The sequence below is a fragment of the Cololabis saira genome, chromosome 1 (genome assembly GCF_033807715.1).
Source record: "Cololabis saira isolate AMF1-May2022 chromosome 1, fColSai1.1, whole genome shotgun sequence".
Taxonomy (NCBI): domain Eukaryota; kingdom Metazoa; phylum Chordata; class Actinopteri; order Beloniformes; family Belonidae; genus Cololabis; species Cololabis saira.
The window spans coordinates 27,672,852-27,700,735 of NC_084587.1; the positions used below are offsets into that span (position 1 = coordinate 27,672,852).

Here is a 27,884-nt window from a genome sequence, read left to right on the forward strand (position 1 = left end):
GCGGCTGTTTTCAGTGGTCGTGGGTTTTGTCGCATCTGGCGCGAACAGAAACTTGAGTTTCAAGGTAAGGAAACTGATTTTTGCTACCAAAAGTGTCATGGAAATCTTTTGTATCGCTTTAACAGACCTACACGTAAAATAAAACAGTTAAGTTTTCTTTATTTGAATGTGTCTTTCTATCTTTCTTGTATTAATCAGGAACTCTAGCTTGTATAAATGACAAAAACTCCGCAACCAGAACGTGGCATTTTTATTGAATTACACCAGGTACCAGACCCGCGGTTTCACCAACATATAACATCTGCTTTTATAGCCCTGTGGGATTTCCTTGTTAGATACTTGTGATGTGCACACCTGGGGAAAGTGGAGAAATAATCATCCTCAGTGATGATGAAGAGGACATGGACTCGGAGACTGAGGCGTCCTGCCTCATTGTGGAGGCGGAGGATGTGAAGAAGGCTGGTGAGGATGGATTTATTTTACACGTCTGCTCGTTGTGCAAATAGTTTGTGTTTTAGATGATAAACAGTGGTTCCCTGCGTGTGTTTCAGACGGCGTGTCGCCCCCTGGCGGCCTGGAGGAGGACCTGGTCGTCACCTTCTCCCGCCGCGCTGACGTGCTCCCTCACGCCCGCTACGACTGTCCCATACACGCCTTCACGTGAGGAGAGAGCACACACATCATCACTCACATCCTCCAGCACTGATTTAGACGGTGGCCGAGACCCGCCATGGCTGAAAATAAAAGAAACGCTGCAAACAGAAACAAACGCTGCTGCAAATAAAATAAACGCTTAGCAAATAAAAGAAACGCTGCAAACAAAAAGAAACGTCGCTGCAAATAAAAGAAACGTTGCAAATATAAAGAAACCCCGCTGCAACGACGCAAATAAAAAAGCCACAACGGAAGTGAATTACCGGGGACTATTTTTGCTGATGCACCGGTGTACATGGCCTAACACATTAAAAATGACACGTAGCGACATTGAACACTAACCTTTTCACTTATTTTCTTGTTCTTTGTTCTTCTAAAGGCCAAAATATGGTTCTGCGTCAAAACTGCGTCGTGCCTACGGCGTGTGGTTTTCGTCCACGCAGACCACACGCCGTCACCTGCGCCGTCACTGACGTTCACCTCCCGAAAATTGTAACTACGCGTCGAGCGACGCAGACCACACGCAGACTGAGAGGGCTGTGATTGGTTCGCTTTGAAGCGAAGCATTTTCGATTTCCGGTTTGAAGCAGTCATGAACTTTCAGGGCTCTTTTCTTCGTTTATGTGTGATTTTTTTTTTTTTTTTTTTCCCACAATAGTTGTCCTTATCTCTTTGATTCACTGTGACTGGAAAAAGTCGGATAAACCATTCAGAAAAAGATCGCTAACTATCGGTCACGGGGGGTACTGCACCGCGACGAAATGGAGAGACAGAGAAGTCCGAAGGGTTCACGTCGGCGTCACGGCTGCGGCGTGTGCTCTGCGTTGGTGTGACGCAGAAGCTTAATTCAGCCTTTATTCCTCGCTCTTCTTATTTCTTCCTTTTCACTTACGCTCTCTTCGTCTTCTTCTTCTCCTCATGTAAAAAACACCGATGCATCAGCAAAAATAGTCCCCGGTATTTCACATCCGTTGTGGCTTTTTTTTTTGCGTTGTTTTTTTATTTTATTTGCAGCAGGGTTTCTTTATATTTGCAGCGTTTATTTTATTTTCAGCAATGGCAGTTCTCGGCCACCGTAGATTTAGACTCCCACGACAGATAATCACAAAACTCCCGCTCTGTCTCTCAGGGCTGCAGATTGTGAGACTGAGGCTCCAGTGGACAATAATCATCGGATTTGTGATCAGTGCTTCTGTTACATCTGCGATAAGCTGGCATCGTCGGTAGGTATCAAGTGTGCTAACAGTTTACACATCCATTTCGCAGCTTTCTGAAAGCAAACATGAAAAGGACTTATCTGTTTTATCTATGTTCACAACGCCAGCCCAAATCTGATTTAAAAAAAAAAAAAAAAAAAAAAAATATATATATATATTTTTTTAAGCACATCCAAACACACGGTGCGCCTGAAATGCCATACTAAACAGTATATACTAAAAAGTATTCTTAAGTTCGGCACACTTTTGAAAAAACATCAGTAGTGTGCATTAATTCGGACGTACTATTAAGAGTGCACACGTCACTTCCTGCCGGTGGGAGGAAGTGACGTGTTCCCGTTTATCTAGGTTGAAACAAGATGACATTATATAATATTATTATATACTAATATTAATATTATTATACTTAATATTATACTTATGACATATACGTATAACTTAGTAACCAAACACCGCTGCATTGCATTGTGGGAAGTTTCTGCTTAGCTAGTTTCCATCAATCCACACTAATACATTTCTCCAGAATGAGTATAGATAGTACATACTATTGAGTACGTACTAATGTTTCGGACGCACTAAAAAATCTCACATACTGTTTTTGCTACTCATTAGGGTGAAAGTATGCAATTTCAGGCGCAGCCACAATCTTTTCTTTCTGATGGAATGTTGGCATCATATTTAGCAGGTGATCAAATCCTCTATTTGTGTTCTTGATGATGTCCCATGATCCACATGGTTTTCTATAGTAACCAACACACATGGTCCTAATGTAAATTGATAAAAATGGAGGGTGGTGAACTGGCATTGCTACTGTTGCAGATGGTTATGTGGAGCCATGATGCTGGTTTTCTACCAGAGACAGAGGCTGTTTCTGTGTACTGTTTTAATCCAGGCAGTTGTAGCTGCTGGTGTGTCAGTACAGCAGGGACCATGGTCGAGGCAGGTTAAGCTGTTACCTGATGGACAACTAAAGCCAGCTAATGGAGGAATACCCCGCGGCTTCCACCGCTCTGCTCTTAGTCGTTGTGATGCATTTCAGATGATACAAAACACGACCTAAAATCTTCGTGAGGAGACTGTTCAGGTTGAGACACTTCTGTGCAAATCTGACTGTATTCACATTTGAAACTGGGGAGGTTTGAACAGTGTAGCTACATAGATTCAGCTGAATGTACGGCATCAGTCCAGCTGGAAGCGTCCGGGTCTTCCTCATCAGTTGCTGTTTCATTTGTAAGCTGGTTTTAACTACAAGCGCTGCTTGTCCCTGGAGTGAAGTGCGGCTCTGTGCTCATAACTATGGTGGGCAAATGATCAGAAAGTTGTTAAATTCTCACACTTCTCACTTGGTTATGGAAAGGGGTGCGGGGCCCTTCCATACACAACCAGTCGCTCCTTTTTCTTTTTTTTTTTTTTTTTTTTTTGATATTTATTGTTTTTCCTTTTACAAAGCATTTTTATAAAATAACAACATGAACATGGGGTGTTTTCTGTCACAATTTACAGCAAAGTAATTAACCAATCAAGTACAAAAGAAACTTAAACAAAATAAGGACGTTTCAGAGAGATGTACATTTTCCATTGCTTCCAGATGTCGTTGAATTTTGATTGCTGGAGCCTCATTGAAAAAGTGATTCTTTCCATTACATACAGATCATAAATAATATCATACCATTCATCTATAGATGGGGCGTCTGGCTTGAGCCACTTCTTTGTAATTGCTTTCCTTGCTGCTAGACTCAGTATTCCCAATATATATCTATTTTTCACATTTGCATTAGCCGAGTGTACCAGCCCAAAAAGAAGTTCGTCCCATTTAAATGTAATGTCAGTTCCAAATACAATTACTAGTTCTGAATATACCTTGCGCCAGAATATATTTATTTTTGGACAAGCCCAGAACAAATGATAGTGATTTGCTTCCTGAGAACTACACAACCTCCAACAGCTAGAAGATCCTGTATGGTGGCCATGCTGAGCAGGTGTAATGAAATATCTGGTGAGACACTTCCAGCCGAAAGATCTCCATGAGTTTGAGCATGATATCCTCCACTGAAATTCACAGTATTTAATCCAGGTATCTTCTGAAAGGCAGCTGTTGGTTTCCCTGTCCCATTTTTGTTTTATATATGTGGTATTCACTTTTTTCATTTCCTGCAGGCCTCTATAGAGTCTAGAGATTACTTTAAGCTTGGAGTCTGTTCTATACGCACTGATAAATACTTTTAATAAACTGTTGTCAAATGTCTTTTGACTTTTTAATATAGTGCTGTTTAGATGGTGGCGTACCTGAAGAAATCTAAAAAAGTCACTATTATTGAGACCATGTAGTCTTTTCAACTCCTCAAAGCTCTTCAGTGTTGTCTGTTTGAACAAGGTACAATATGAGGAGAGACCCCGGCTAACCCATCCCCTATAGTTGGCATCCATCTTATTTGGGGCAAAGTCAAGATCGTAGCAGCACCATTTCAAAATCTTTACCTCTTCTAACATATCATTTCTAGTGATAACGTTTAACCATGTTTTCAGTGATAAGTTGATCCATTTATTTCCTGTTTCCATCAAACTTTTAATTTGTCTTTTATCTCCTATTCTTGCTTGAATTGGCATCGTCCCCGATATGTTTTCCTCGATTTCCTTCCATCTTGCCTTGTAATCTGAGACGCACCAACAGAAAAGGATCCTTAGCTGGGCCGATACATAATAATCTTTTAGGCAGGGAAGAGCCAGTCCACCCTTATTTTTTGATAATTGAAGAGTTTGGAACCTTATTCTCGGTTTTTTCCCCTGCCAAATATAACGTGACAATAATTTATCCCATTCATTGAATTGTTTATCATTAATTTCAATTGGGAGGGTCTGAAATAGATATAATATCCTTGGCAAGATGTTCATTTTTACCGATTCAATTCGAGATTCAAAACTTAATATTGGAATAAGATTCCATCTTTTCATGTCTTCTTTTAATTTCTTATTCAATAGATCAAAATTTAAGTTGTATAAGTTGGATAAATTTTTTGGGATGTTTACTCCCAGATACTTCATACGCTCCAGATCCCATTTCAGTTGAATCTTAGAAGTAATGTTTTGGCTAGGTTTGTAATTGAAGTTTAGTACTTGGGTCTTTTGAATGTTAAGTTTATAGCCTGAGACTGAGCCAAAAGCATCTAAGAATGATAGTAGCTTCAAAATTGAGTTTTCGGGGTTTGACAGACTAATTAAAACGTCATCAGCAAATAAAGAAATCTTGTATTCTTGGTCTAATATTTTTATTCCAGTAATATTATTGTTCTGAGTAATCCCCTGACTTAAGTCGCTCCTTTTTCATGCCTTTTGGTCTAACTCTGGAGGTGGGGAAAAAAAGAGGTGATCAGATTTTACGCCAAAGGGGAGAAATGATGGATGGATGGATGGATGGATGGATGGGCCTTCTGACTGCAGGTGCAACTTGATTGGCTGCTGCATATGTTGAACCGGGAAAGTTGAAATTCGCTCCAACTTTTGATGGAGTCAACACTATCAATGAGATGCACGCAACCCAGATTTCAGTGCGGCAATGGATGATGATGCCCCATTTATAGTCTGTTGAGGGGGACGCCTAGGACTATTTGATGGAGAGATTGAATGCAGCCATAAACTGAGCCACACTCCCCCATTCATGCTTGATTCACACAGCAGCAAATTCAAGGCAATACTTCATAACTTTTGTGGAAAGATAAATATAGGGAATGCATTTTATATTCTAAAGTTCACAAAGTACATAATGTTACCATCGTGTAAGCATCAATATAACTTTAACTCCTTTAGTTTAATCAACTTCCCACACGAGTAAAGAAGTAGACACCGTGATCTTCTGTCTTCATGTAGATGGTGGGTTAGCAGAAGCATCAAGAATGTGACCAGGTTAACCCACATCTATGAAGATGTGAGGAAAAGAAGCACAAATTTGTAGTCATACGTCATACACTACTACTACTACACTACTAGGCATTCTCCTTGATTGAAATTTTGATTGAAAATGGCACCTCTAAGCCCCCCCCATTCGGTCCGAATGATACGGATTGGTCTTAGAGGAAGCGCCACTTTCAAATCTTGCTAGCTCTAGGAAGACTGCATAGAATAACCTTAAATATGCACAAATAACACTTTTTTGGGGATCTTAACCAAAAGCTCAGAGAAAAAGAGCTTTCATCCCTTCCAGTTATAATAACCTGCTGTGTCGTCAAGGAGACTGTTATAGAAACGTGATTATCATCAGTGGTACCAGAATCCTCACGCTAAACCCACTGGTTTTCTTGTAGATGATCTCTCGTTGCAGGGCCAATAAATCGATCACGGTTATTGAGCATGACATTAACATTTCGAGAAAACACTGATTGAATTTCACAAAGTAACATAATATATAGAAACCTAACGGCATTCTTCCTGTCTCCTCTGTCATTGTTGTTGTTTTAATTTAATGAATGTGACTCCTCACAGCACATTGCACGGAGCTCAAGTTGAACTTTGTTTCAGGATTGCTGGTTTCGTGTATGCAAGGACAGGTGTTTGTAGGATTTTTCTGTCTTTCTTGGGCCAGTATGTAAAGGCCAATGGGGTAAAATTGGTGGCTCACTTCTGCGTCATTGTTACAGCATGGAATGGTTTAATAAGATGGTTTTTATGATCTTGCAGATGCCCCATATACCAAACTTTCATGCTCAAGCCTTAAAAAAGAGAATTTTCCATAATGTCCTCTTGAACTGCAAACATTAGTTTTACAGTTTCTTATTTTGTCTATGGAATTAAAGTAGGGGAAAAAGTCCAAAAGCAACGACAATATAGCTTTGTTCATATAGTTTTAACACATGAAAACAGTATTGTTAAACATGAGTACACTGAATCCTATCCCTGTGAAATAAGTCATGTTTGAAGGAGCTGTATGTAAGAGCAATAATAAAACTAATCATAAAATGACCCCGATATGTCAACAGACATTTAAAAATCATGTTAATTTCAAATACTTATGTCACTGACAACAGCACTCAAGCCAGGATATTCCAGTTTAAAAAGAGGAGTTGCAGCCCTCAACTGATGTTTATGTTGTCATTTTTTGTTTTGGTCTGAAGCTCCACCCTCCACCTATCTCCCAATCATGAAGTCAGTATTGTTTCGGCATCCGGGTTGCCAGCTCGGCTCTAATTATCGCAGCCATGGCAGCCTACATTCCTGCTGCATTCTGCAGCCTACCTGGCAACCTCTGGTCGGGGGGAGGAGGGGGAGGGTACACGCCGCTCAACAATATTTTGAAAGTGACTGCAGTACCAGTTTTGGCCATTTCTTACAGACAGCTCCTTTAATTGATACTTGTTGTTTTTTTTAGAAAAGCCTCTACAGATACAGCTAAACGTGGGTTAATGTCAATTTTCTCTGCTTTTGGAGGCACAGAGCTGTTGGGAGTTCATTTCATTACATGCCTTTTATGTTTCTGTGAGTTGAAAGGTGTGATAATTGGAATGTCTGCATTGATAATATGGAAGAAAATGGTAGGGGAGTTTCTCCTTTTCAAATTATGTTAAGTGTTGCCTGATCACTGATTGTCAAAGCTTTTTAGCTTCATCAGGTAATTGTTAGTCCTCAGCATTACATTTGCACTTGTAACAGACGTACTGTTGTGGTATCCTTTAAACCAAGAATATATTTGGGAAGATTCCCTTAAAAAACCAACAACACATGCATAAAGCAGCATAGTATTTACATTTACTGAGTTCACTATTCAAAGTTTTAATTGTGTAAAGAAAAAGAATAATCTCAGGTCATTTCTTTGCTTTCAGAGTATTGCGCTTAAAACCATGATCGTATTCAGCATGCAGCAGGGCTGGAATTGAATTTATTTTTGTTTTTATCCAAAGCATGACAGAAAAATATAAATATAATTGAACTCTCTGTCAATTGAATTTGAAAAAAATCCCCTAAAAGTTGTGAATTCAGAAATATTCTTTTGATCTTTTGTGTCTTTTTTTTATCTTAAGTAGTGATGGTGTTTGTGGTTTTTTTCAGTGTGTGATGTGGTGTCACAGAGGAATATGTCACTGCAACAGCCACAAGAAAAGCGACTTTTGGAAAAACCTCAGAAACTGTGCTCTGCTGGGAGACCTGAAGCCGTTCAACCTCACTCTGTCAGAAATAGACTCCCACCTCCGGGAAGCAGGTATAGAGTTCACATCGCCCCGGGAAAGCCTCAGGCCCAGTCACTTGTTACATGGCTTGGATTATGTTTAACTCATCTGTTCTGGGTTTGACTTGCTCACTTCCAGAAACCAGGCTGCAGTGCTTCAGACAAGAGCTTTCTGGACATTTATCATCCTTCGTGATGGGACAGATGCTGCCCAAGGAGCAAGTCCGCGTCTACAAGTGAGCCATATGTTATTTCTTTAGTACCGTATGTGTGTTTTGTTTATTCTTTTTGAACAAGGTTTTTAAGAGATTTGAACGCTTCTGGTTAATCTGATAACATTATTAAACCAGAGGGCACTGACCTGAATAGGGAAAGGATGCAATTGTTGGTTATAATAAGACTGCACCAACCCCAGTTTGTTGCACAGCAAGTCTATGTTTTGTAAGAGATTTATTGTTAATAAAACAATATTTGTGATCCACACAAGGATGCATTCTGTATCTGAGTTGTTTCTTTTAATCTATCAAATTGCCAATATCTGAGATCAGTGGCACAGTGACATCAAGCAGCCTTCCAATCTAGCATCAGGAGTAAGTGGAGTTTCACCATATGATAACAGGACAATTATCTGCTAAGCATCTCTTTTCTTGTGTAACACTGTTGCCACTGAATATAAGAAAACCACCCCCCGTTTCCACAAAATAGATAACGTTTGATTTTGATAAAGTGACTGCTTGGATACAAAGTTGAATTGGTGTTTCTTTTTGAGTAATGACTTCTTTGTACAATGGCTCTGAGCTGGGTGTTTGAATTGTGCAGAAAACTTTATCCCATTGTGAGCTGATAGCTTAAATGTGGTTTTACAAGTATGTTATACATGCGAAAGCACGTGAACATGAAGCAAAGAAAATAACTTACAATAAAAACAGAAAGTTAAACTAAAACAATACGTGACAGTTTGACGTTTTTCAGAAGACCCGCAGGCTCTTAAATGTATTTCTTGAAATGCCCTTTAATAGCCTTCTTTCAAGAAAAAGCTGTTCTTGGAAAAATGGAAAAAGATGAGATTGAAATGATTAATGATGATGCAAGTTAGCTACAACCATGTACAGTCATTTTTAAAACGGGTCTTGATTTGACACATTCTTTGAATAGTAGTAGATCTGCTACTACTGGGGCCAAACTTTCTTTTCTTTTTTTTTATTCTTATTTTTCAGTTACACACCCGTATTCAAGTTTGTGTCATCGTTCCTGGACGAAGCAGATAAACGGGACAGCAGAGCTGCAGCCATCATGAATCTTGGAGCTGCTGAAGAGTTCATTAGAAATTTTCAAGTATCAAGGTATCAAACAAGCATGAATTACCAGACAAACTGTTGAATTCACTTTAACATTTTAATGGCTTTTCTGTATTTTTCGTTGCTGTCTACAGCCCAACGTTATCGTCTCCCTGGGCTAATGCTAATCTAGCTAGGATGGCGTTACTGCAAAGGTAAACATGCAAAATCATAGGTTATGTTGTAACTATGTTTTTTTAAAATATTTACCTTTTTTGGTTTGTGTATTTTTTTATAGGGTAATAGCATCAGTACAGAAGCTAATGGTGAAGGCTGATTTTACCCCAGATTTCATCCACAAACTGCAGGATTTTTATCAGAAAAGACTATATTTCACAGCTGAGATGAAGGGCTTGCGGAACAGGTGTGTGTGCAGGCAGGCTTTCCTGTTCTCTCCCTGAGGTTACACGTTAAAATGTTTTTTTTTTTCCCTTTTAAATCATTTTTTAATCCAAGCTTATGTCAATGTGCTCCAGCCTGTGCGTTCGTCCCTGGGACGACGTCCTGCTGGTGTCTGTGCTAAAGGGGCAGAATGTGTCAGGCTTCCGTAAGGACAAAGGCAAGAAGGACGTCCTGGCTGAACAGATTTCTGTGGTTCTGCTGAGAAGTGAGCTGCTTCAGCGTCAGCACAGGTTCACATATCTACACATATGCGTACATGTTTTCTGATGTGCCATCACTACACATACAGCCTTTGCAGAAATAATTGAAAACTTGTCTGTATTATTACTTCCTGCAGATATAGAGAGTTGTGTCGCTATCTACGCGTCGTCCAGGCGATTCCAAACTCCAGAACGTGAGTTTACATGTTTATATTTTTTTCAGTAAATGAAAGTAAACGTGTGTTTACACCTTTTATTTTTTATGCCACTTTCACTATATAACATTTGTTTTAAAAACTTTACTTAACTGTTGACTGGTATGTTTTCATTAGCTTAGAATCGTAAAACAAAAAGTTTCAAACATATCTTTGCCTTGTGCCAAACGGAATAAAAAACGCCATCTTTCTCTGGGCTCTTCATAACGGAATGGCTTCCTGGTTTCATTATAAACATGAATGAAATTGTAATAGCAAAATATCCAGAAGACATGATAAAATACAATTTTAATAAAAACACCAAACACAGTTTTTACTCTGAACTCAGGATGCATTTTTAAGTTATCAAATTTCCGACAGTTCAAAACCTTTGAAAAATGTTATATTTTGCTCTGCTAGACATATCTTTGAATTTCAGAGAAAACATGGGTGCAGGAATTGTTTGAGTTCTGTCCAGTCCATTTCCAAATTGCCTGGTTCAGTCACAGAGGGCTGTGCATTGTTTTACTCTGGACAAGTCACCAGTCCATCACACTATAACACAGAACTGCAGTTAGACTTAGACCACATACGTCTTTGCACTGTTGGAGAAATCCCACACGGCTACAATGATTTATTAAGAAACAGCTGACGTTCGACCTGGGAACCTTCTTACAGTGAGACAACATTGTAACCCATTTTATCCTCAGTTTGACCATTTTTCCCAAAGTAAAACCTCATACATACATTTACACATGAGCACCGGTATCATGCCATTGACCTGCTCCCTTGTATCTACTTATTTTGTAGCTTCCAGCAGTTACAAGACCTCATCCCTTTCTTCACGTGCATGGAAGGGGACTTTACAACAGCTGTGAAAAGCTTGTTCTCTTCATACAACGCCCCCGCCTCCCGCTTCACTCCACAAGTCTTCCTCTTTTATCTACGCTTATTTAAAACGGCGACGGCACCAAAGGTGACGGTTAGTCAGCCGGAGCAGCTCTGCCTCTCTGATGCAGCATGGGATCCAATTACAGGTCAGGCAAATGTATTGCTTTTTTAAATGTTTTTTTTTTCAAACTTTGTAAAAAAAAACAAAAAAAAAAACAAACACTTTATTCAAACCCTCTGAACTATTAGTATAATAATCTCTTGATTTCTGTGTAGTTGCTGTGCCACTGAAGCCTGCTGAGCTTGTGAAGTTTGCCCTCAGGGCTCAGGTGTGCTCCTCTGCCGTCTATAGTGACGTAAGTCTACAACTCTTGTTCCACTTCAACTTCAGGAATCTGTTTCCTTCATGCAGATCATAAATGGGAAGCTTGTCTAAGCAGCTTACTTCCCCTAGGATTTTTTTTGTCAAGAGGTGATGGACATCACTTCTGTGTTCATTAGTCTGATAGTAGTTTGATTTCTTATTTCATTAATTTATCAAATAACAGTTATTGCAATACCAAAAATACTTTCATCTGAAAGTGAAATTTGCCAATTAAAAAGATCATTTATATATTATGACATGAAGAAGGGAGCACTGAAAGTCTCAGATCAGCTGAAATCCTGTCTATTTAAATCCAGGTTGAAAAGAAACCTGTTCCCACCTGCATTTGAATAAAGTTACTTTTAAGCTTGGGTTTCAAAACTAGATCATATTTCAAATACTGTCTTTATCTGTTGCTCTTTTTTTCTTTCTTTGTATGTTTTAAATTAAAAATCATGTTTTTTATTATTTTTTATTTTCTACTATGTGATGTTTTAATGTTTCTCTAAAGAACTTTGAATCACCTTGTTTTTGAATTGTGCTATACAAATAAACTTGCCTTGCCTTTCCTTACACATCTTGTGTTTGGGTTTAGCTCCTTACTTTTTCTTTTCAAATTCCAAATCTTGCCAGACTTTTGCTTTTAATCTGTCTGGTTTCATCAGTAGTGTAGCTGCTATTTTGATTCAGTCGGCTCGACTTAAGTTTGGTTTACTCTCGCAGCTGTTGTCTGTCAAGACCAGCAGTGTTACAGATTCAAACAAGGTCAAAGGCATTTTATTTTTTAAACTGTTGAGATTCTCATGAATTGATATCCAAACCTTAAAAACATTGATTAAGTTTCTTGAACATGTCTGATTCTCTTATCTAGTCACAGTGTTGGTGCAGTTTGCTTATAATCGCCAACTCTCCTTGTGGTTCAGTCACTGCTTTACCTGTACCCAGACCAGAGTTTCTCCACGTATGTATTTCCTGTTTATTCACAGCTATTTTTTAGTTTCATTATTTCCTATTATTTGTTGTAATTGTTTTCATACTCTTTCAATGATAAAGGAGGCGAGGAATGTTGTGAAGTTGATCCTGCCTACTCAGCAGGACTCCAGCATTCAGATCCCACGATCCTTTCAAGAGGTTAGTGTTTATAAGTTTAGAGATTGAAGTCTAAACCAAAGCATCATCAGTAGTAATGACATGTACATACATGCTGTGTATGCGTCGCTTTGACAGGAGTACCCAGATCAGGCGTTACTGCTGTTGGTAGCTGGAGCTTTGAGTTTCAGAATCAGCTTTGCTCCTCTGACTCCTGCACTGCCGGTGATCAACACTTTTAAGGTAATCTGCACCTTTTTTCCTTCGACGATGCAAAACTGTTGCTTTAAGATGAAAACTGGGCTTGAACGTCAAGTTTCTTTTATGCTTGCAAATAGTGATGCACCGATTGTTCGGTAACCGAAATTGTTCGGCCGAAAAAGGCAAAAAAACACTTTCGGTGTTCGGTGGAATAAGTGGGGAAAAAAAACGTACAATTAATAACGGCGTTGTAAAATAAGGAAATAGACTGGCCGCTCCGTCCCGTAAAAGTTGCGCACTACATAACCCCATAAGAATTTTACCTAACATTCACCAGGAGGTGGAACCAAAACAACATAATGCTGGGAAATTAAACATTTTTCATTTTTTTATGTTCAATAAATATTTTCTACCTTGTAATTTTGTAAAATATTTTTTTCTTTGAAAAGCATGCCTAAATCAAATGTATTTGATTTATGCAATGGTGAAAAAATTGGCAAAATAAATGAAACACTGCGAAGAACCATGTTCTGTATTGTTCGGTATTCGGCCAAGTGTTTATTATTTATATATTTTCGGTTTCGGTTTCGGCCACAAATTTTCATTTCGGTGCATCACTACTTGCAAACTCAGGTTACTTTTCGGTGGCGTACACTCTTTGAATTAAAATGTCATTCACGTGAATTGTGTACTGGAGAGCATCTTCACAATGAGCCCCCCCCTAAAACCGGCCTCGCTTACAGGTGAATGAGACATGGGGTAGTTTTGTTGAAAATGTGCTGTCCAGAATGTCCTGGAAAACTCGACTCCTGCAAATGCGCGTTCCCCAAAGTTTGTGGGGGCGTGGGTTTGGACAGAGCGCTGACGGGAGGGGGAGGAGGGGGCGGGGCTTAGAGGAGGTGCCACTTTCAAATCTTGCTAGCTCTCCAACATCAAAGACTATACCTTTAAGTCACGGCCTCTGCTGCGCCCCACCCCAGTACAGCAGCCTAGGTTACATGCGCTGTGCCAGGAGGCTGCGTCACTCACCTGAGCGGCCTGTGATGGAACCCCCTTCACCCTCAGCCCCTCCACATATGCTAGTCTCTCAAATATCAGTACGATGTTGACTGACAATGTTGCTTTTTGTGCTGAGGTGGTTTTTGCAATTCCAGACTGTGTCCTGTACAGTACAAATTGTCAGATGATTTTTTTTTTCCACTCCTCTTTCCTCGTGTCTTCCTTTTTCTCACCTAATGAAAGGCAGTGCCGATCCGTGGCTGCAGCCTCAGACACCTGTTTACCCATGTCTTATGTTATTTGTTTTTTCTTTCTTTTTTGTTCTCTTGCACGGGCTGTACTGGAAAAACTATTTTAAATACAGTATTCTGATTTGAATTAAATTAAATTAACTGTGATTGGCCAAAAGACTCACGTGTGCATGTCGGATCCACCAAAGATCTGTTGTTGCAAAGATGCTCTTTGATGCACGATTCACGTGATTGACATTTTAATTCAAAATGGCGACAAGCAACATGTTCTTAAATGTTAATTCACCGACAAGACCAAGGAATAAACCTTACCTACAGCCATGAGAGGGTACTTGATTGACAGAAATATTATGGAAATTAATTTAAGTGTGAACTGAAGCTTTCACTCTTGTGATTTAAAATATACAAAATTTAAAATGTTCTAGTGGCACAAGTTAGTTTTTTTACATAACTTGTAGGGATTTCTTTTTCTTTTTTGATTGTAAGACAGTCATGACTAGAATAAATTACCTTTTTACATTACTGCCACTTCTCCTAGAACTCCTCCTACAGATTCATATTTTCTTTTTTCCCCCATGTGTATTTTTTAAATGTATTTAACCTTTAACAAAAATGTATCTCTATGAAGAATATCTTCTCTTTAGTTATATATATATATATATATATATATATATAGTCTCATATAATATAAACAGTCTTTCTACCTTTTCATAGATGTTTCTGAAGGAGCCTTGAGACTAAGCCCAGACTTTAAAATGTTATCTAATGGCGTTTTTTGTTTTGTCTTCCAGGAAAATTTGTGGGCATTTCAGTGGTTGTGCGACGGCTTGTCATCGATTAATAAAGATCGACTCAAATCCTTCTTTCAGGAAGTCACACAGGAGGTGGCAAACACATCGGGTATGAGGATCTTGTCAAGATCTTTAAATTATCAAACATAGTTGCTCCCAATCTTCTGTTGTTAGTTAAGTACTTTGTCTGCACCCTCTAGAGGCAAAATACAGAAACTGCATCAACATGTACACTTGGTTATTTGGCCTCTCCTGGTCTCAGCATTCTGAGACTAACGTCTGTCTCGTTCTGGAAAATTCCCAGAGAACTGTTCATTTTTATTTATTTAGTTGTGACTTTAAGTTTAACTTTCATGCAGTAGTTGTCAGTATGTGTACATGTGCCAAAGCTCAACATCTCTTGTTGTCTAAGTGCAGTTTGTCTGACTTGCTAGCAGTTATTTATGTTATAATCAAAGAATCAGAAACTTGGCAAATCAACATTTAAGAAAGATATTTTCCAACTAAATTATAACCTCATCAGCCAAAGCTCCCTGCTGATGTGGAAACCACATGTTGGCCTTGTGACTGTTTGAGACATCTTTAAACTTTGGCCATAATGGTCTTGTTTGTTAGCTTTTGGCACAAAAACACCCTTTGCAAAATTTGCAGTAAAATTATTCAGATCAACAATCCCAGTCACCATCTTTTCATGCTGCCGCTACATCATGCTGATGGTCGTGCTGGGCCCACATTCCTCTGTATGTGCTAAAAATCTGAACATTTTTAGACCCATTGTTGCGTAGAGAAAAATGTACTACATAATGACATCTGTTTTTAAGACGGGTAAGAGGAAGTTGTGCTTTTTTCACTCTACAGTGCCCACTCTGGGACTAATGAGTCATATTTGATCATTAAAGTTATATTCTTAGGCTAAATCAGCACTAGTTAATTAACAGATTTAATGTTAGCCCAGACAATAAGTCACTCAATGTCATAATAAATAGCTATTTTAAGCCTCTGAAAAAACTCAAAAATGTCTTTCTACTGAAGTGATAGGGTGGATAGAGTCCCTGCTGATTGATTGGTACGGATATGACTGTAAGAGTTAAACTTTAACAAATAAACCTGCAGTTGATTTTACCCTCAGGTATTCCTTTAATGGGCAACAAAAGATTTACTTCTTTGTTTCTCTTTTACAAGTCACTAAATGGTGGTGTGTGTGTGCGCGCTGTTGTTTCATGTGAACCTTCGAGGGTCACACTTTGCTATCGTAAGATTTTCCGCCAGTGTCATGTTGATTTTTAACCTTGCTCTCTCTTTTAAGCAGTCCATTGGATGTTAAGCTCGGCTCCTCTCGTAAAAAGCACCCTCACACATTCAACCGTAAGTCCAATAAATCAATGCATAACCTTTATTTTAAAAGTGGGACATGCAAAATAATACAGTACTGGAGCGTTTTTGTGTAACAGTCATCTTTTTTTAGAGAGCAGACTTTTAAGTTTAGTTGCAGCATGAAATTTAGTGTAACTGAAACGGATGCAAAGGCTTGAGGCGTTGCAAATGTGATATGTATGACTGTTTGCAGGGATGCCATCCTGCAAACGGTCACAACACTGATTCTGTCTGCATAAACTGCTTCGTGTTGAAAGTCATTTCCAGCGCTAAGCTGGAGGACGCCTGACACTGTCATGCATTTCACATTTGTACCACTATCCTCCCCGGTCAGCATGAATGTGTGTCATGTGACCGGCACACACAGCAGTTCTCATTTGTGAGCTACAGCTGAGCAGGCGCCCCCAGAATTGGCTGTGGTCAAAAAATTCCACAAGTTTTCCAGTTATTTCTATAAAGAATGAGCATTTATCTCTCTCTATCATCTGATACCCATTCTTAAACTGTCTGGTATTGGGACTGGATTAACAGCATCGTTCAGGTTCAATATTCATTTCTGTCTATGTGAGAATGACAAAGACGATCTCCTGTGGTGCTCAGTGAACCATAGAACACTATTTTGACTGACCAGTTTTTAATCATTTCAGCATGCTGACTCCTACTACTGGTCTTTTTTTATGTCTTCTTAGTGACTGGAGTATTTCCTGATTTGCACGTCTTCGGGGACCTGTCCACCTGTTGCAGAAGTGTGTGCTCTACATTCGGGTGAATACTGTGAAGGGTTGCCAACTTCCTGCACCTGTATGCACAGACCAGGTGCTGCCAGCATTAAATACTTCAAAAACACCCTCCCCAATTTTCTAAAGGGAGCATCTTCGTTCCTCCTGCTTTTTTACCTTTTGTGCCAATCATTTTTCAGATGTCAATATTGAATGATTGTTTCCACAAGTGCTTCTAGATATTTGCGTTTATTCTATATTTTCATCAGAGTTCATATTGGTAAAGAAGCCGAAAAGAAAGTTAACAAGAATCTTTGATAAAATAAAAGTATTTATTCTTTGAACTGTTTCTCAGATTGTACGTATGGCTTTATTTTCCGAGTAATCATACACAGAAAATATTTTAAAATCATAAATTAACATGATTAAACATGATTATTTTCTGACATTTGAATTACTGCAGTTTGTGATTTAAAATAGTTTTATTGCAGCAAATCACATGTTTTAATTAGCACGCTCTTTATGAATTTAAAGTTTAAAGCTAATATGGCACATTTTTAAGCCTGTTTTAGCTGATCACATTATAATGCTGAAAAATGTATCAACTGTAATGTTAAGAAAATGTCTACTGCCGAGACTGAGGCAAGTAGATTATGCAAAAAGTGGAAGTTATTTTTGACAAGTCAGACAGTTGCTGTTTTTGGAAATGTGCTACTTTTCCCTACCAAATTGTAATTTTACAAACAACTGAGTGTTCATTTCAGACTTTGATTTGAGACAGAAGAAAACCAGGCTTCAAATTCACAAAACCTAAAATGAATTAAAAATATAGCACAAAATTAACCAATGAAATACATTCAGGTCATTTATTTTTGGTTTTACTCAAAATACTGCCATAAATTCATAACATTGCATACTTTCTCTGGTTAAGAAAATACCTTTTTAAAAAAAAAAAAAAGAAGCAGTTTTCACCTAATCAATGGGATGGGTGAGTCACTGGCTGACATGTGACTTGAAAGAAAGAATGAATGAATGTCCGAACAGCAGTTTACGAGCCTGGAACTCCCCACCAGGCAGTTAGAAATGAACAAGCTTCTTCAAGAACCAAGCAAAGCAAACCACGCTTATTTCAGAACCACTGCAACTTGGATGACTATGAATTTACACCAATGAAGTACATTATTGCAAGAAAAAAAAAGCAGTATTTTTCTCCTTTTTTAAAGTGTTCAGTGTTTGTAGACTCAAACAGGTTGCATACACTGTAAGGTTTGACAGCATGAAAAACCCATATCTTGTAATGAGGTAGTAAATTATATTTTGAAAATCTTCCAATGTTTTTTCTTAATATTGTCCACTTCTGTATGAAAACAGATTTCAGGAAGAGTGCAAATTTGTGTCCAGATTTACAGTTAAATGATAAGTTAACTTACAGCATAGTTGTATGGTGCTTATTAATATTATGCACATCCAATTGCTGTGAAAATGTAATCTTGATTCAGCTTTACACTTGCTGAACTAAACTGAATAAATAATGAAATGACTTTTTCCCAAACTTAACTGTTTACAGTCAACCTGCCTATAACATCTGCAAGCCGTAGAGGTACCGGTACTCTCAAATGTGAACAGGGTCGTTAAATTGCACAGTGCACTCATTTGTGGCTCAACTATGTTAAGTTACAGTGTTTGCATGTGACAGTGATACAAAAAAAACGGTATAGCCACAAAGTTGCCAGCATGTAAAAGTATTCAGTGACACACTAGTGCAAACCACTCCCTGAACGTCTAAAAATAAGTGTCCTGCATTTCATTTGCAGCTGTTAAAATCATGTATTTTTCCTCTTCATTGAGGGTCACCATACACTCATGTTGCACTGGTATTTTTGTGAAGCTGCACTGAGCTATAGGAGAATCTTAAAACCGCTGGTCCGCGTCCTGCGTGGTGCTGTTTGAGGAGGTCGGACAGGAAGTGCATCACTCTGGAGTCACTTTCACCGCTGCTGCATAATCGTCGTGGGCGTGGACAATCCTCTCCTGTACCAGGGTGTCCTGCAGCTGCGTTTGGATGTTCTAAAGTAGGTGTAAGCGTGTGCAGCAGCACCATGTTGGACAGCTCAGTCAAGCAGCTCTCCAGGTGGAGCAGGTAGGTGCTGCCTCGGCCGATGCCGGTGTTGGGATCGGCCAGCGCACTAATGAGGGAGCCGGAGTAGGATGGAGCGCGCAGCGTCCTCTGATCCAGGTCCAGCAGCGCCAGATAACGACTGTATCGAGTCAGAGAATTAATAATTGTGGATGATGAGCTGGAGGACGATCTGTTGGGGAATAATAACAAACGGGTTACAATCAAACATGAAAGTATCCAGTTAACTTACTTTAAGGCCTCATGTATTTTGACTGCAGCAGATACCCCTAGTGGACTATTTTTACTTTCTTTTTTTTGGTGACATCACAATTAATGACTTGTATAATGTTTGCCCTGGTATCTACAGGGTTTCCGCGGGGTTTTAAAAAGTATTAAAAAGTGATAAATGAAAATTGCCAAATTTAAGGCATTTAAAAGTGTTAAATTCACTGTCAGAGGTATTATTTTTTTTTAAATTGGTATTATTTTTTACCTTTTACATTTTAAGCAGTCTATTTTATTGTCATTCACAAAGTGAAATAAATGTGAAACATCTGGTCAACATCAATGAGTCTATAAATCTGTTCTGTATAGTGTTCTATAGGTCAAAATCTGTATTAATGTTAGAAGGTAAGATTGACACTTAATGTTGTGACAGTTTTTTAAAAAAAATCTGAAGGTAGTGAAAAAGGTATTAAATTGGTATTAAATTTAACATAAGGATTGCTGTATAAACCCTGATCTAGAGGTTGCTATGCCTAAAATCAGTGAACAACTGTCTTTAACGCTACCATTTTTGAGCCATCAGAGCAGAAGGGCCTTAAAGAGACAGTAGCAGAAATCTGTAATGGGCATAGAAAAGACTTGCATGACAAAAACATCCAGGTAATTCGTACCTGTGTATTCCTATCAGTCTCCAGTGGAGCAGATCAGTTAGCTGGAGGGGAGTGGTCAAACAAAGAATCACAGCGCTTCCATCGGGACCAGGAGCCGGCAGGAAGAGGCTCAGGGCATCCACCAGCTTCCTCACTAAACTCTCATCTCCTCCGATGACGACCAGCGGTCGACCGCTCAGGAGACAGAACACGGCATGCTGGGAAAATGAGTTTTGTTTGATAAACCTGAGGGCTCGGAGTCCTGCCTTCCTCCTCCTCCTCCTCCTCTTATCAGAGCGGCTGGTGATGCGTTTCCCGTGAGATGGTGAGGGTGGGTCGGAGGAGCTGGTGAAGCTGGGACAGTCGGACGCCTCGTCTACACTCAGCAGCCTCAGCGGAGCGGACGGCGGAGGCTTCAGTTCCATATCCGGCTCGGCAACCGGAGGGGCAAAGTTGACATGGAGGCTGGGTATCAGCTTAACCCTCTTATGGAGCTCCGGACGCCGTGGGGTCAAATCCTCTCCTACTTCAGCTGTGTGGTGACAACCGTTTTATTACATGACATTGATATAATGTTGAAACTAGCAGCTTTTCTCAATAAATAAATCAACATATTACTTTACTCAAGTACAAAATTTAACAAGATGAAAGCGATAAAGATATGATACTGTGTAAGTGAAAAATTAAAAAACTTGATTTTAGAAATGCTTGCTGTTTATCTGCAATCTTAAAGGGGACCTATTATGGCATCTAATACCTATTTTAAACAGGCCTTGAATGTCTTAAAAACAAGCTTTTGATTGTTTTTGCTAAATAAATTAGAAATTCAGCCTCTGAGCCATGTCTTTATCTTCCCATTCTCTAACCTCCTTATCTATGCAGGATTCTGAGTGGGCGGGGCTATGATAATGAGGCTCTGTGCTGATTGGCTGCCTGAATGACACGATACACCGCTACGAAAAAATGGCGGAAGCTCCGACCGGCGGAGTTAGTTGTGGGTGTGGTTTCACGCATCGGAGGCCAACCGATGCAATTTGCATTTTGGTTACGTCACGACAGGAGCAGAATCTGAACGGCTCATAGAAGCCACATCACACTGGACGGCTCATCCGGGCGGCTGTACAGACACTGCAGAATTTGGTTGCTTTCCTCCTTCTCTGAGTTGGCAGGCTGAGGGGAGACCACTTTATATATGTTAAAGCAAGAGAAAACGTGTCTTTATTAATAGGTCCCCTTTAAATGGTATCTAGTGTAAATGTGGCTTCAGGAAGGGATAGTGTAGTAGATTTGTTACCTTGCATTAGTCTGCACGTCTTCTCATGAGTGGGCTCTTCGTCTTTCCTCTCGGCATCTAAATCCTCTTTGGTTGTAACACCAGCATCCGCCCGTATTTCTTTCACAGGCTCCTCTGCCTCAGCACGCCCTTCATATTCAGCCTCTGGAGTGGTAGTGCTTAGTGTCTTCTCCTCTGGGAGAACTTTGTCAGAGGTACTTTCAGTCTGGGAGTCGTCCTCGTTGTCAAAGCCGTTTGTCAGAGGGCGGCGCTCTGCCTCCTCCTCTGTTATGGCTGTGAGGTCGTCGGGGAAGATGGACTCGGTAGTGCTGAGCACTTCGATGCTGTCCTCGCTGTTGGCACGTTTGGCGTAGGCCGGCACGCGGCGGGCAGCTGCGTCTGCTGTCGCATGTCGAGTGCAGACGTCCATCATCCCCACCTGTGTTTCTGTGGAGGAGACGAGCTGCAGCTAGGATCTTATTCAATTACTACTAATTATGCATACCAATCACCCGATCTCTCTATTCAAAAATATAATAAATACATTATTAAATAATAGTCCCGTTTTTCTGAGTTAACACCGTTCTCTTTGCATCTCTCTGTGTTTGTTTGTCTCTTTCCAGTCATTAAACATTAAATCTAAATGACTGGAAAGAGACAAATCTAAAGAAACAAAGAGACAAATCTAAATCTGGTTCTACTGGGAGATTTGTTTTCTCTCCCAGTTGATTGGGGTTTTCTCTCTCTCTCTCTCTCTCTCTCTCTCTCTCTCTCTCTCTCTCTCTCTCTCTCTCTCTCTCTCTCTGTCTCGCAAATATTCAATACTGTTCAATGTTAAGCTTTTTTTTTCTAACCCAAAATGAATGACCATTATATAGAAATATTATATTTGAAGGAATTGGATTAAACTCTAACATAATTGAACTGAAATGGACAGTATGGGAGCTTTATTCTGTGTAAAGTGCCTTGAGGTGACTGTTGTTTTAGTGAAAAGGAGCTATAGAAAGAAGTGAACTGAAAAGATGAGCCCATATTTGTCCAATACGAAGCGGCAGCCAGTAGTCCTTCAGTTTTGCGAAGGACATAAACTTAAAAATGACAGTATACTGAATAATTTGTTAGCGCTGAGCAGTTTGCAGGGTAACAGCTGAGACTCGTGGAAGCTATGAGAGATATGTGATGAAGTAATGCATCCTCAGATTTAAAGCATGGACGCGAACACTGTTGTATAATTTTTCTTTCTGAACAACAGTAGCTCACAGTGCTGCCATCAGTGGGACATACTGTACCTCTTCTGTCAGACCCAACAATGACCTGTTGAGTCCGGTAGGACTTCTCAGTCCCGAGTACTTCGATACTGTCGGTGCTGCTCACACTCCCCGTCATCTCCACAGCAGCGCTGGAGTCAGCAGCCGCCACCATCCCAGCCTCTCCTGCATCCAGTTTAATTGGTATCTCTTCCACACAGGAGAAGAACGACTCGATGCTCTGCGGCTCTATCTGAACCGCCGCCGTGCCCCTCTTGTTGTCCGAGGGCCTCTGTGCTTCCAACTCATCACCATCCGCCTCATCCTCCTCCGTGTCGTCTGGGCTCCACAGCTCAAACAGGAAGTTTGTGACCTTCAGCCTCCTGGATAGCGACTGCGTGATCCGAGCCGTTCTCAGGCAGGTCCTGTCACCATACAAACGGCGTTTTGTATCTGCAAGCTGCTCCTTCATCAGGGACAGGAAGTAAGCGTTGCAGAGCTCCTCCAGCGGCTTCAGAGACCGCTCTGACCTGCAGGAGGTGGAGACGGACGGGACGGGCTCAGAAGGCAGAAAGGCCGGCGGATCAGTGGGGGAGTCGGCTGGGTCGTACGGCAGGAAGTCGGGTTGCTTGAGCTTCCTGTTTGGGTAGGATGTGACCTGACGAAGGAGCTCTCTGTGATTTAAAATTGAACGCTCCACAGTTTGAAGCTCATCCTCTTCCTCTTCCTCTTCTGTAGACCCATTTGTGTTCCCCTGAAGTTCGGCCTCCTGTAGCAGGGTCAGTCGTCTGTAACTGGAACAGTCAGAGAAAGTGACGTTAAGTCCAGACCTACAGATACAACAGGGATGGTGTCAACCATCCACGCTTTTCTTACACAGCAGTTTCTGAACTGACACTTATAACAATGTGGATATACATGAATTAAAACTGCATTAGTGATAGGTCAGATTCTTGCATTAATACAAGCATCTGATGAGTGTTGATAGAGATACATTTGTTTGATGGTAAACCATCAAGTGGTCCAGCAAGCTGATTGGAGAGTCTCAGCTTCAGCCAGAAACCCTGTTTTCTAAACAGTTACAGAGGATAGCTGGCTCCATTTTAAAAGACAACTCCCACCCTCTTAAATGTGAGTTTCAGCTGCTCCATCAGGTCGGAGGTTCAGGGTACCTGCTTGTAAAACCAAACGCTACAGAAATAGCTTTGAACCAGCAGCCATCAGTGCCATTAATAAGTGAGGGAACTGCAACATAACTTTGTATTTATGTTTTGTATTGTTTCCTTTATCTTGTTTTTATGAAAAGGCACATTTTTTATCCTTTTGCTTGGTTTTAATATTTTAGTGTTTTTTTTCTACTGATGTTTTAACTTATTTTGATTCCTATCTTGGGGCCGTCCTTCTTGTTCTTTGTTCTTTTAGCCAAAGCACTGTTGTCACTTTATCTTATCCTGTGTTGTTGACTGTATGGTTTTAGATTGTATGAGGAGGCACTCACTGTGAACCAAATTTACCCAAGGGTACTATAATAAATCTATCTATCTATAAGTAACAATTGATTATTATCATACTGTGTAATTATCTATATGGCAATGTTTCACCTGACCTTTATCGGTAATGCGGCTGGATTGCATTTTATTAATCCATCCAACTGTATTCCACACCTCTATATGTTTATTGATGCATAGTTATTAGAAATATGTGAGAAATCCTTCTAAAATTCTGTTAACGAAGTCTCTTGATTGTTGCCCAAATCTTTAGGATTACTTTTGTCTTGCTCTGCAATTAAAAGACTTTTTCTTTACCTTGCAACTAATTTTCCTCTAAAACAGAAGGCCCTGTGACTGACAAGGTCAGCTGCCACCTATTTCCTGGTGACCGCTGAGACGGGCTCCAGCAGGCCCCTGTGATCCTGATGGGGAATTGATGTATGTATAGAAAACAAATTAATTAATCAATAACACAGAGGGCATCTGCTGCATTTGAGCAAATTCTTTGCATAGTTCTTCCCTGACTGTGGACAAGTTTTCTGAAAATGAATCGGACAGATCATTTCTGAAATTGTGCAAGAACCATTAATAAGAATAACCCAGCTCATAACTGTACAAGGACGTGAGTATTTGCAATACCGGGGGCTTTATCTCCCACACAGTCCCTTCCCCATCTAAGTAAAGCCACTCAAAGTTGAACCCTAGTGTTTCACAATGTAAATTCCTGTTTTCTAAAATAATGTGATGATGTCAGGAGATGGGAGAAAACTGAAATTATTGAAATACGTACACTCTGGGATCATGTATATAATCAAAACACAAAGGGGAAAAAAAAGATCTTACTCAAATTCTTGTAGTTTCCTCTGCAACTCGGCAGAAAAGGCTTGTCTGTTTCCCGTCTTGAGGCTGTCAGACGCCTGAGCGAAGCCCAGCGACAGTTCAGAGTAGTTCTCTATCAGTTTCATCTGGTCTGAGCACACGTAGGCCATGCAGAAAGGACGCACCATGCCCCGAGCCTCCAGGTCATACAGAGTCAGGTAGTGAACATACGCAAACGCGTCGTCTGCCGAATCCCCCAAGATCACCTTGGAGTCCTCGCTGAAGTTTAAGCGGGGCCCGGGTGAGGCCGGGGGGGCGTGGCTGGGGCCGGACGCCTGGTAGTCCACGGACATGATGCGGACAGAGAAGTGGTTGAGGTCAAAAGAGCCGATGACTCTCGGGTCATCTGGTACGGTGAGAACAGGCTTTGGACCCACCTGAACACAGAGGAAAAGTCGTTGTTGATCTACTGAGATTATTTATGTTTGATAACACGACTCTCAAAGAGGACGACACAGATGTATATGTACACATTTGGACTTTACAACACGCAGCAGGAGCCTCAACAATCTGAAGCTCAAATGTCTACAGACAGAGTGCATTTGGACATGCTGGACAGATTTCCCTTGGCTGGGTTGGGAACGCTCTCAGGGTTTTGAACCATACACAAATATTCTCCTGCTCAAATCCCATGAATGGCTGCATTTCACCCTTTAAATATGGATGTGAAGTCAGCAATCTCCTTCTTTTTTTTTTTTTCTCACCCCCTTCCAAACCCACCCCTTGGACCTAAGCATTCGATGAAACATAATAATAAAGAAAAACAGAAAAAAAGATAATACAAAGACAATTGAACAAAGGACAAAAGAAAACAAAGGCAAAACATAATAATATCAAAAACTGGACAAGGATAGCTGCAACAAGGTAGTCTATATCCATTTTAAATACATCTTTCAAGTTTGGCCTTAATTTTATCTGCTGCCATATACCAAAATAAAATATTTTGTTGTTTTGCATTATGGATTCGGGCTGTAGATATTTCCAGATAGATAATGTCAAGAAAAGTCAGATACCAATGGGAGATGTTAAGCGTGGTGGTTTCCATCTTACTGCTATTATCTTTTTTGCTTGTGTTAAGCCAGAAAGCAAAATTCCTTTTTGACATAGTGAAGCATTGATTGTTGATAAATTATTTAAAATAAGTGTTTGAGGGTTTATTGGAATATTCTGTACTGTTATCGAGGATAATGCAGTTGCAACCTGTTGCCAGAACTTTGCTACAGGTTGGCATTCCCAGACCATATGCATGAAGGTTCCTGGTTTATTCTGAGAGCATAGTGTAAATAAAGAGCTAACCAGGATCTTCATATGGTAAAGCTTGCGAGGTGTTAAATAAGTTCTGTGTACAAATTGAAAATGAATTAGCTGATGATCTGGGTTTCTGGAAGCTGATATTATATTGGTCCATACTTCAGTTAGTTGAAATTTGGGTCCCAGTCAGGTATATCCCTTCTCCATATCGCATCTAGGCCTAAAGGTTTATATGACATTTTTGAAATATATTGATATATAGTTGTGACCACGCCCCATGTTTTTAACTTGTCTATTAGCTCATACAGGGGATGTTCAGATAACTTTACATCATTAGGTACACATTGCGCCTTAAGTGCAGCATAGATATCACTAAGGAGATCTCTTTCTTTAGGGCGAAAATCTCCACTGGGTCCAGTGTATGGCCGGTCCGTTCTGTCGAGGTCTTGATTGAGGCGTAACCAAAATGCAGGAGATGAGGACGGTAGGAGTGCAAACAAAAACTCCTTTACTTAAACAAAAAGGCTAACAAACAGGAATCTTAAATAACACAGACTTGGAAGAACCAAAGAACCATAGGAGCAGGAATAACCACAGCCAGGGAAACAAACAGTTTAGACCAGCAGAGGGGAAAGGAAGGACAAGATAATATATAGGCCGTTTCTCAATTCTCAACAACATAAGTACAGACTTGCGTTCTTGAGAAGTTTGTATTTGTCAGTAAGAGTTGGGAGAATGTAATTTAGAGGACGCGAGAACGCATCTCTCTCTTTCTGCAACTGAAACAGCAGTTTACTTGTGTTCTTCATGATGTCAACACGTATTGCACTGTAGATAGAAGTCTACAGTTTAATTGATCATAAAAAACACCCTTAACACTGAAACAACTGAGAACAGGCACAAGAACGTAACAATCCAAGTACGGATGTTGAGTAACGGCCATACTCAGGACTGACAAGACACCGGTGCAAACAATCAGGGAAGATGGGAACAAGGGAAGTCAAACTATAACTAAACTAATATAGAAACTAAACTTATATAGACTTTGAAAATGAAACAGGAAGCGAAAACAGGAAGAAACAGGAAGCGAAAACCAAAACAAATGCTTCAGTATTCCTGAGAGTTAGAGGAAGTAGCAGAGGAGAGTCAGGGCTGGGCTTCCTTTCTTAAGTTGCTGACCCTGCAAAGTCGCATAAGCAGAAGTTATGGATGGATGGATGAACTCTCTATTTGGACAAAAGGATGAATGGGCTTGTTGTCATCTTAATCCATTATTTTTTGTGTAACTTATGCACTTGTACAAATGTTTATTTTCAGTTCATTGCTTTGACCACTGAAGAAAAATAAAAACTAAAAAAAGTAGTCATTACAAGGTTGTAAAATTATGTAAATAGAGTATATTCATAGATGAAGGGCCATTATTTATTTAGAAAGTTCAGAAACAAAGAGAGAAAAACTATGTACACCCTATGACTCAAACATTTGAATTAAAAGAGGGAGTAGAAACATCTAAACATGAGTTGTTTTTTGTTGTTGCTAGATTTTCACTAACGAATATCAAAAAGTCCCAAGGACAGCTGCCAGGTATATAAGTAACAATAGTTTTTTTTCTTTTTGTGTTTTAGTTTTAGTTCCCTTTATAGTTCTCTAGACCAAAATAATCATTTCACTTCTTGTAACTTACGGTTTCTAAAGTATTTCACACGTCTGGCCAAATTTGAAGTAAAAAAGTCACATTCAGATCAAAGGGGATTCTAAAAGCTCATCACACTCCTCAAACTCTGAACTTTCCCAGTGAAGACACTAATTTATCTTAAGTGAATTCGTGATCGTGGGGTGGGTTCTGCATCTTCTGAAGAGTAGTATTATTATTAGTGTATGTAGTCATTTGTTAAGCAAATCTGTCTAAAATT

The 27,884-nt window shown here is 39.8% G+C and overlaps 2 protein-coding genes across 3 annotated transcripts in view; one reads left to right on the plus strand and one right to left on the minus strand.

Annotated features, from left to right (window-relative positions):
- zgc:112980 (uncharacterized protein LOC503706 homolog) lies at positions 1–17,223 on the plus strand. Of its 2 annotated transcripts, none has more exons than XM_061719858.1 (19): positions 1–64; positions 314–462; positions 552–660; positions 1,784–1,877; positions 7,908–8,058; positions 8,165–8,261; positions 9,243–9,368; positions 9,458–9,517; positions 9,601–9,726; positions 9,839–9,994; positions 10,102–10,158; positions 10,969–11,195; positions 11,326–11,405; positions 12,285–12,374; positions 12,467–12,544; positions 12,641–12,745; positions 14,745–14,853; positions 16,051–16,109; positions 16,808–17,223. In XM_061719858.1, exons 2-19 carry the CDS (start codon positions 345–347, stop codon positions 16,808–16,810), a joined length of 1,845 nt encoding a protein of 614 aa, XP_061575842.1. In that variant the 5' UTR covers positions 1–64; positions 314–344; the 3' UTR covers positions 16,811–17,223. The 2 variants fall into 2 exon arrangements, with proteins under 2 accessions (XP_061575842.1, XP_061575849.1); XM_061719865.1 differs by having other exon boundaries at positions 16,054–16,109.
- Positions 16,781–27,884, minus strand: part of smcr8b (Smith-Magenis syndrome chromosome region, candidate 8b) — a 17,870-nt gene continuing 6,766 nt past the window's right edge. The window contains exons 2-6 of the mRNA XM_061719843.1: positions 24,685–25,097; positions 22,394–23,145; positions 21,126–21,551; positions 19,853–20,363; positions 16,781–19,146 (exon numbers count right to left, since the gene is read on the minus strand). Of these exons, the coding sequence (XP_061575827.1) occupies positions 18,699–19,146; positions 19,853–20,363; positions 21,126–21,551; positions 22,394–23,145; positions 24,685–25,097 (2,550 nt within the window). The 3' untranslated portion in view covers positions 16,781–18,698. The remainder of the gene's footprint in view (positions 19,147–19,852; positions 20,364–21,125; positions 21,552–22,393; positions 23,146–24,684; positions 25,098–27,884) is intronic.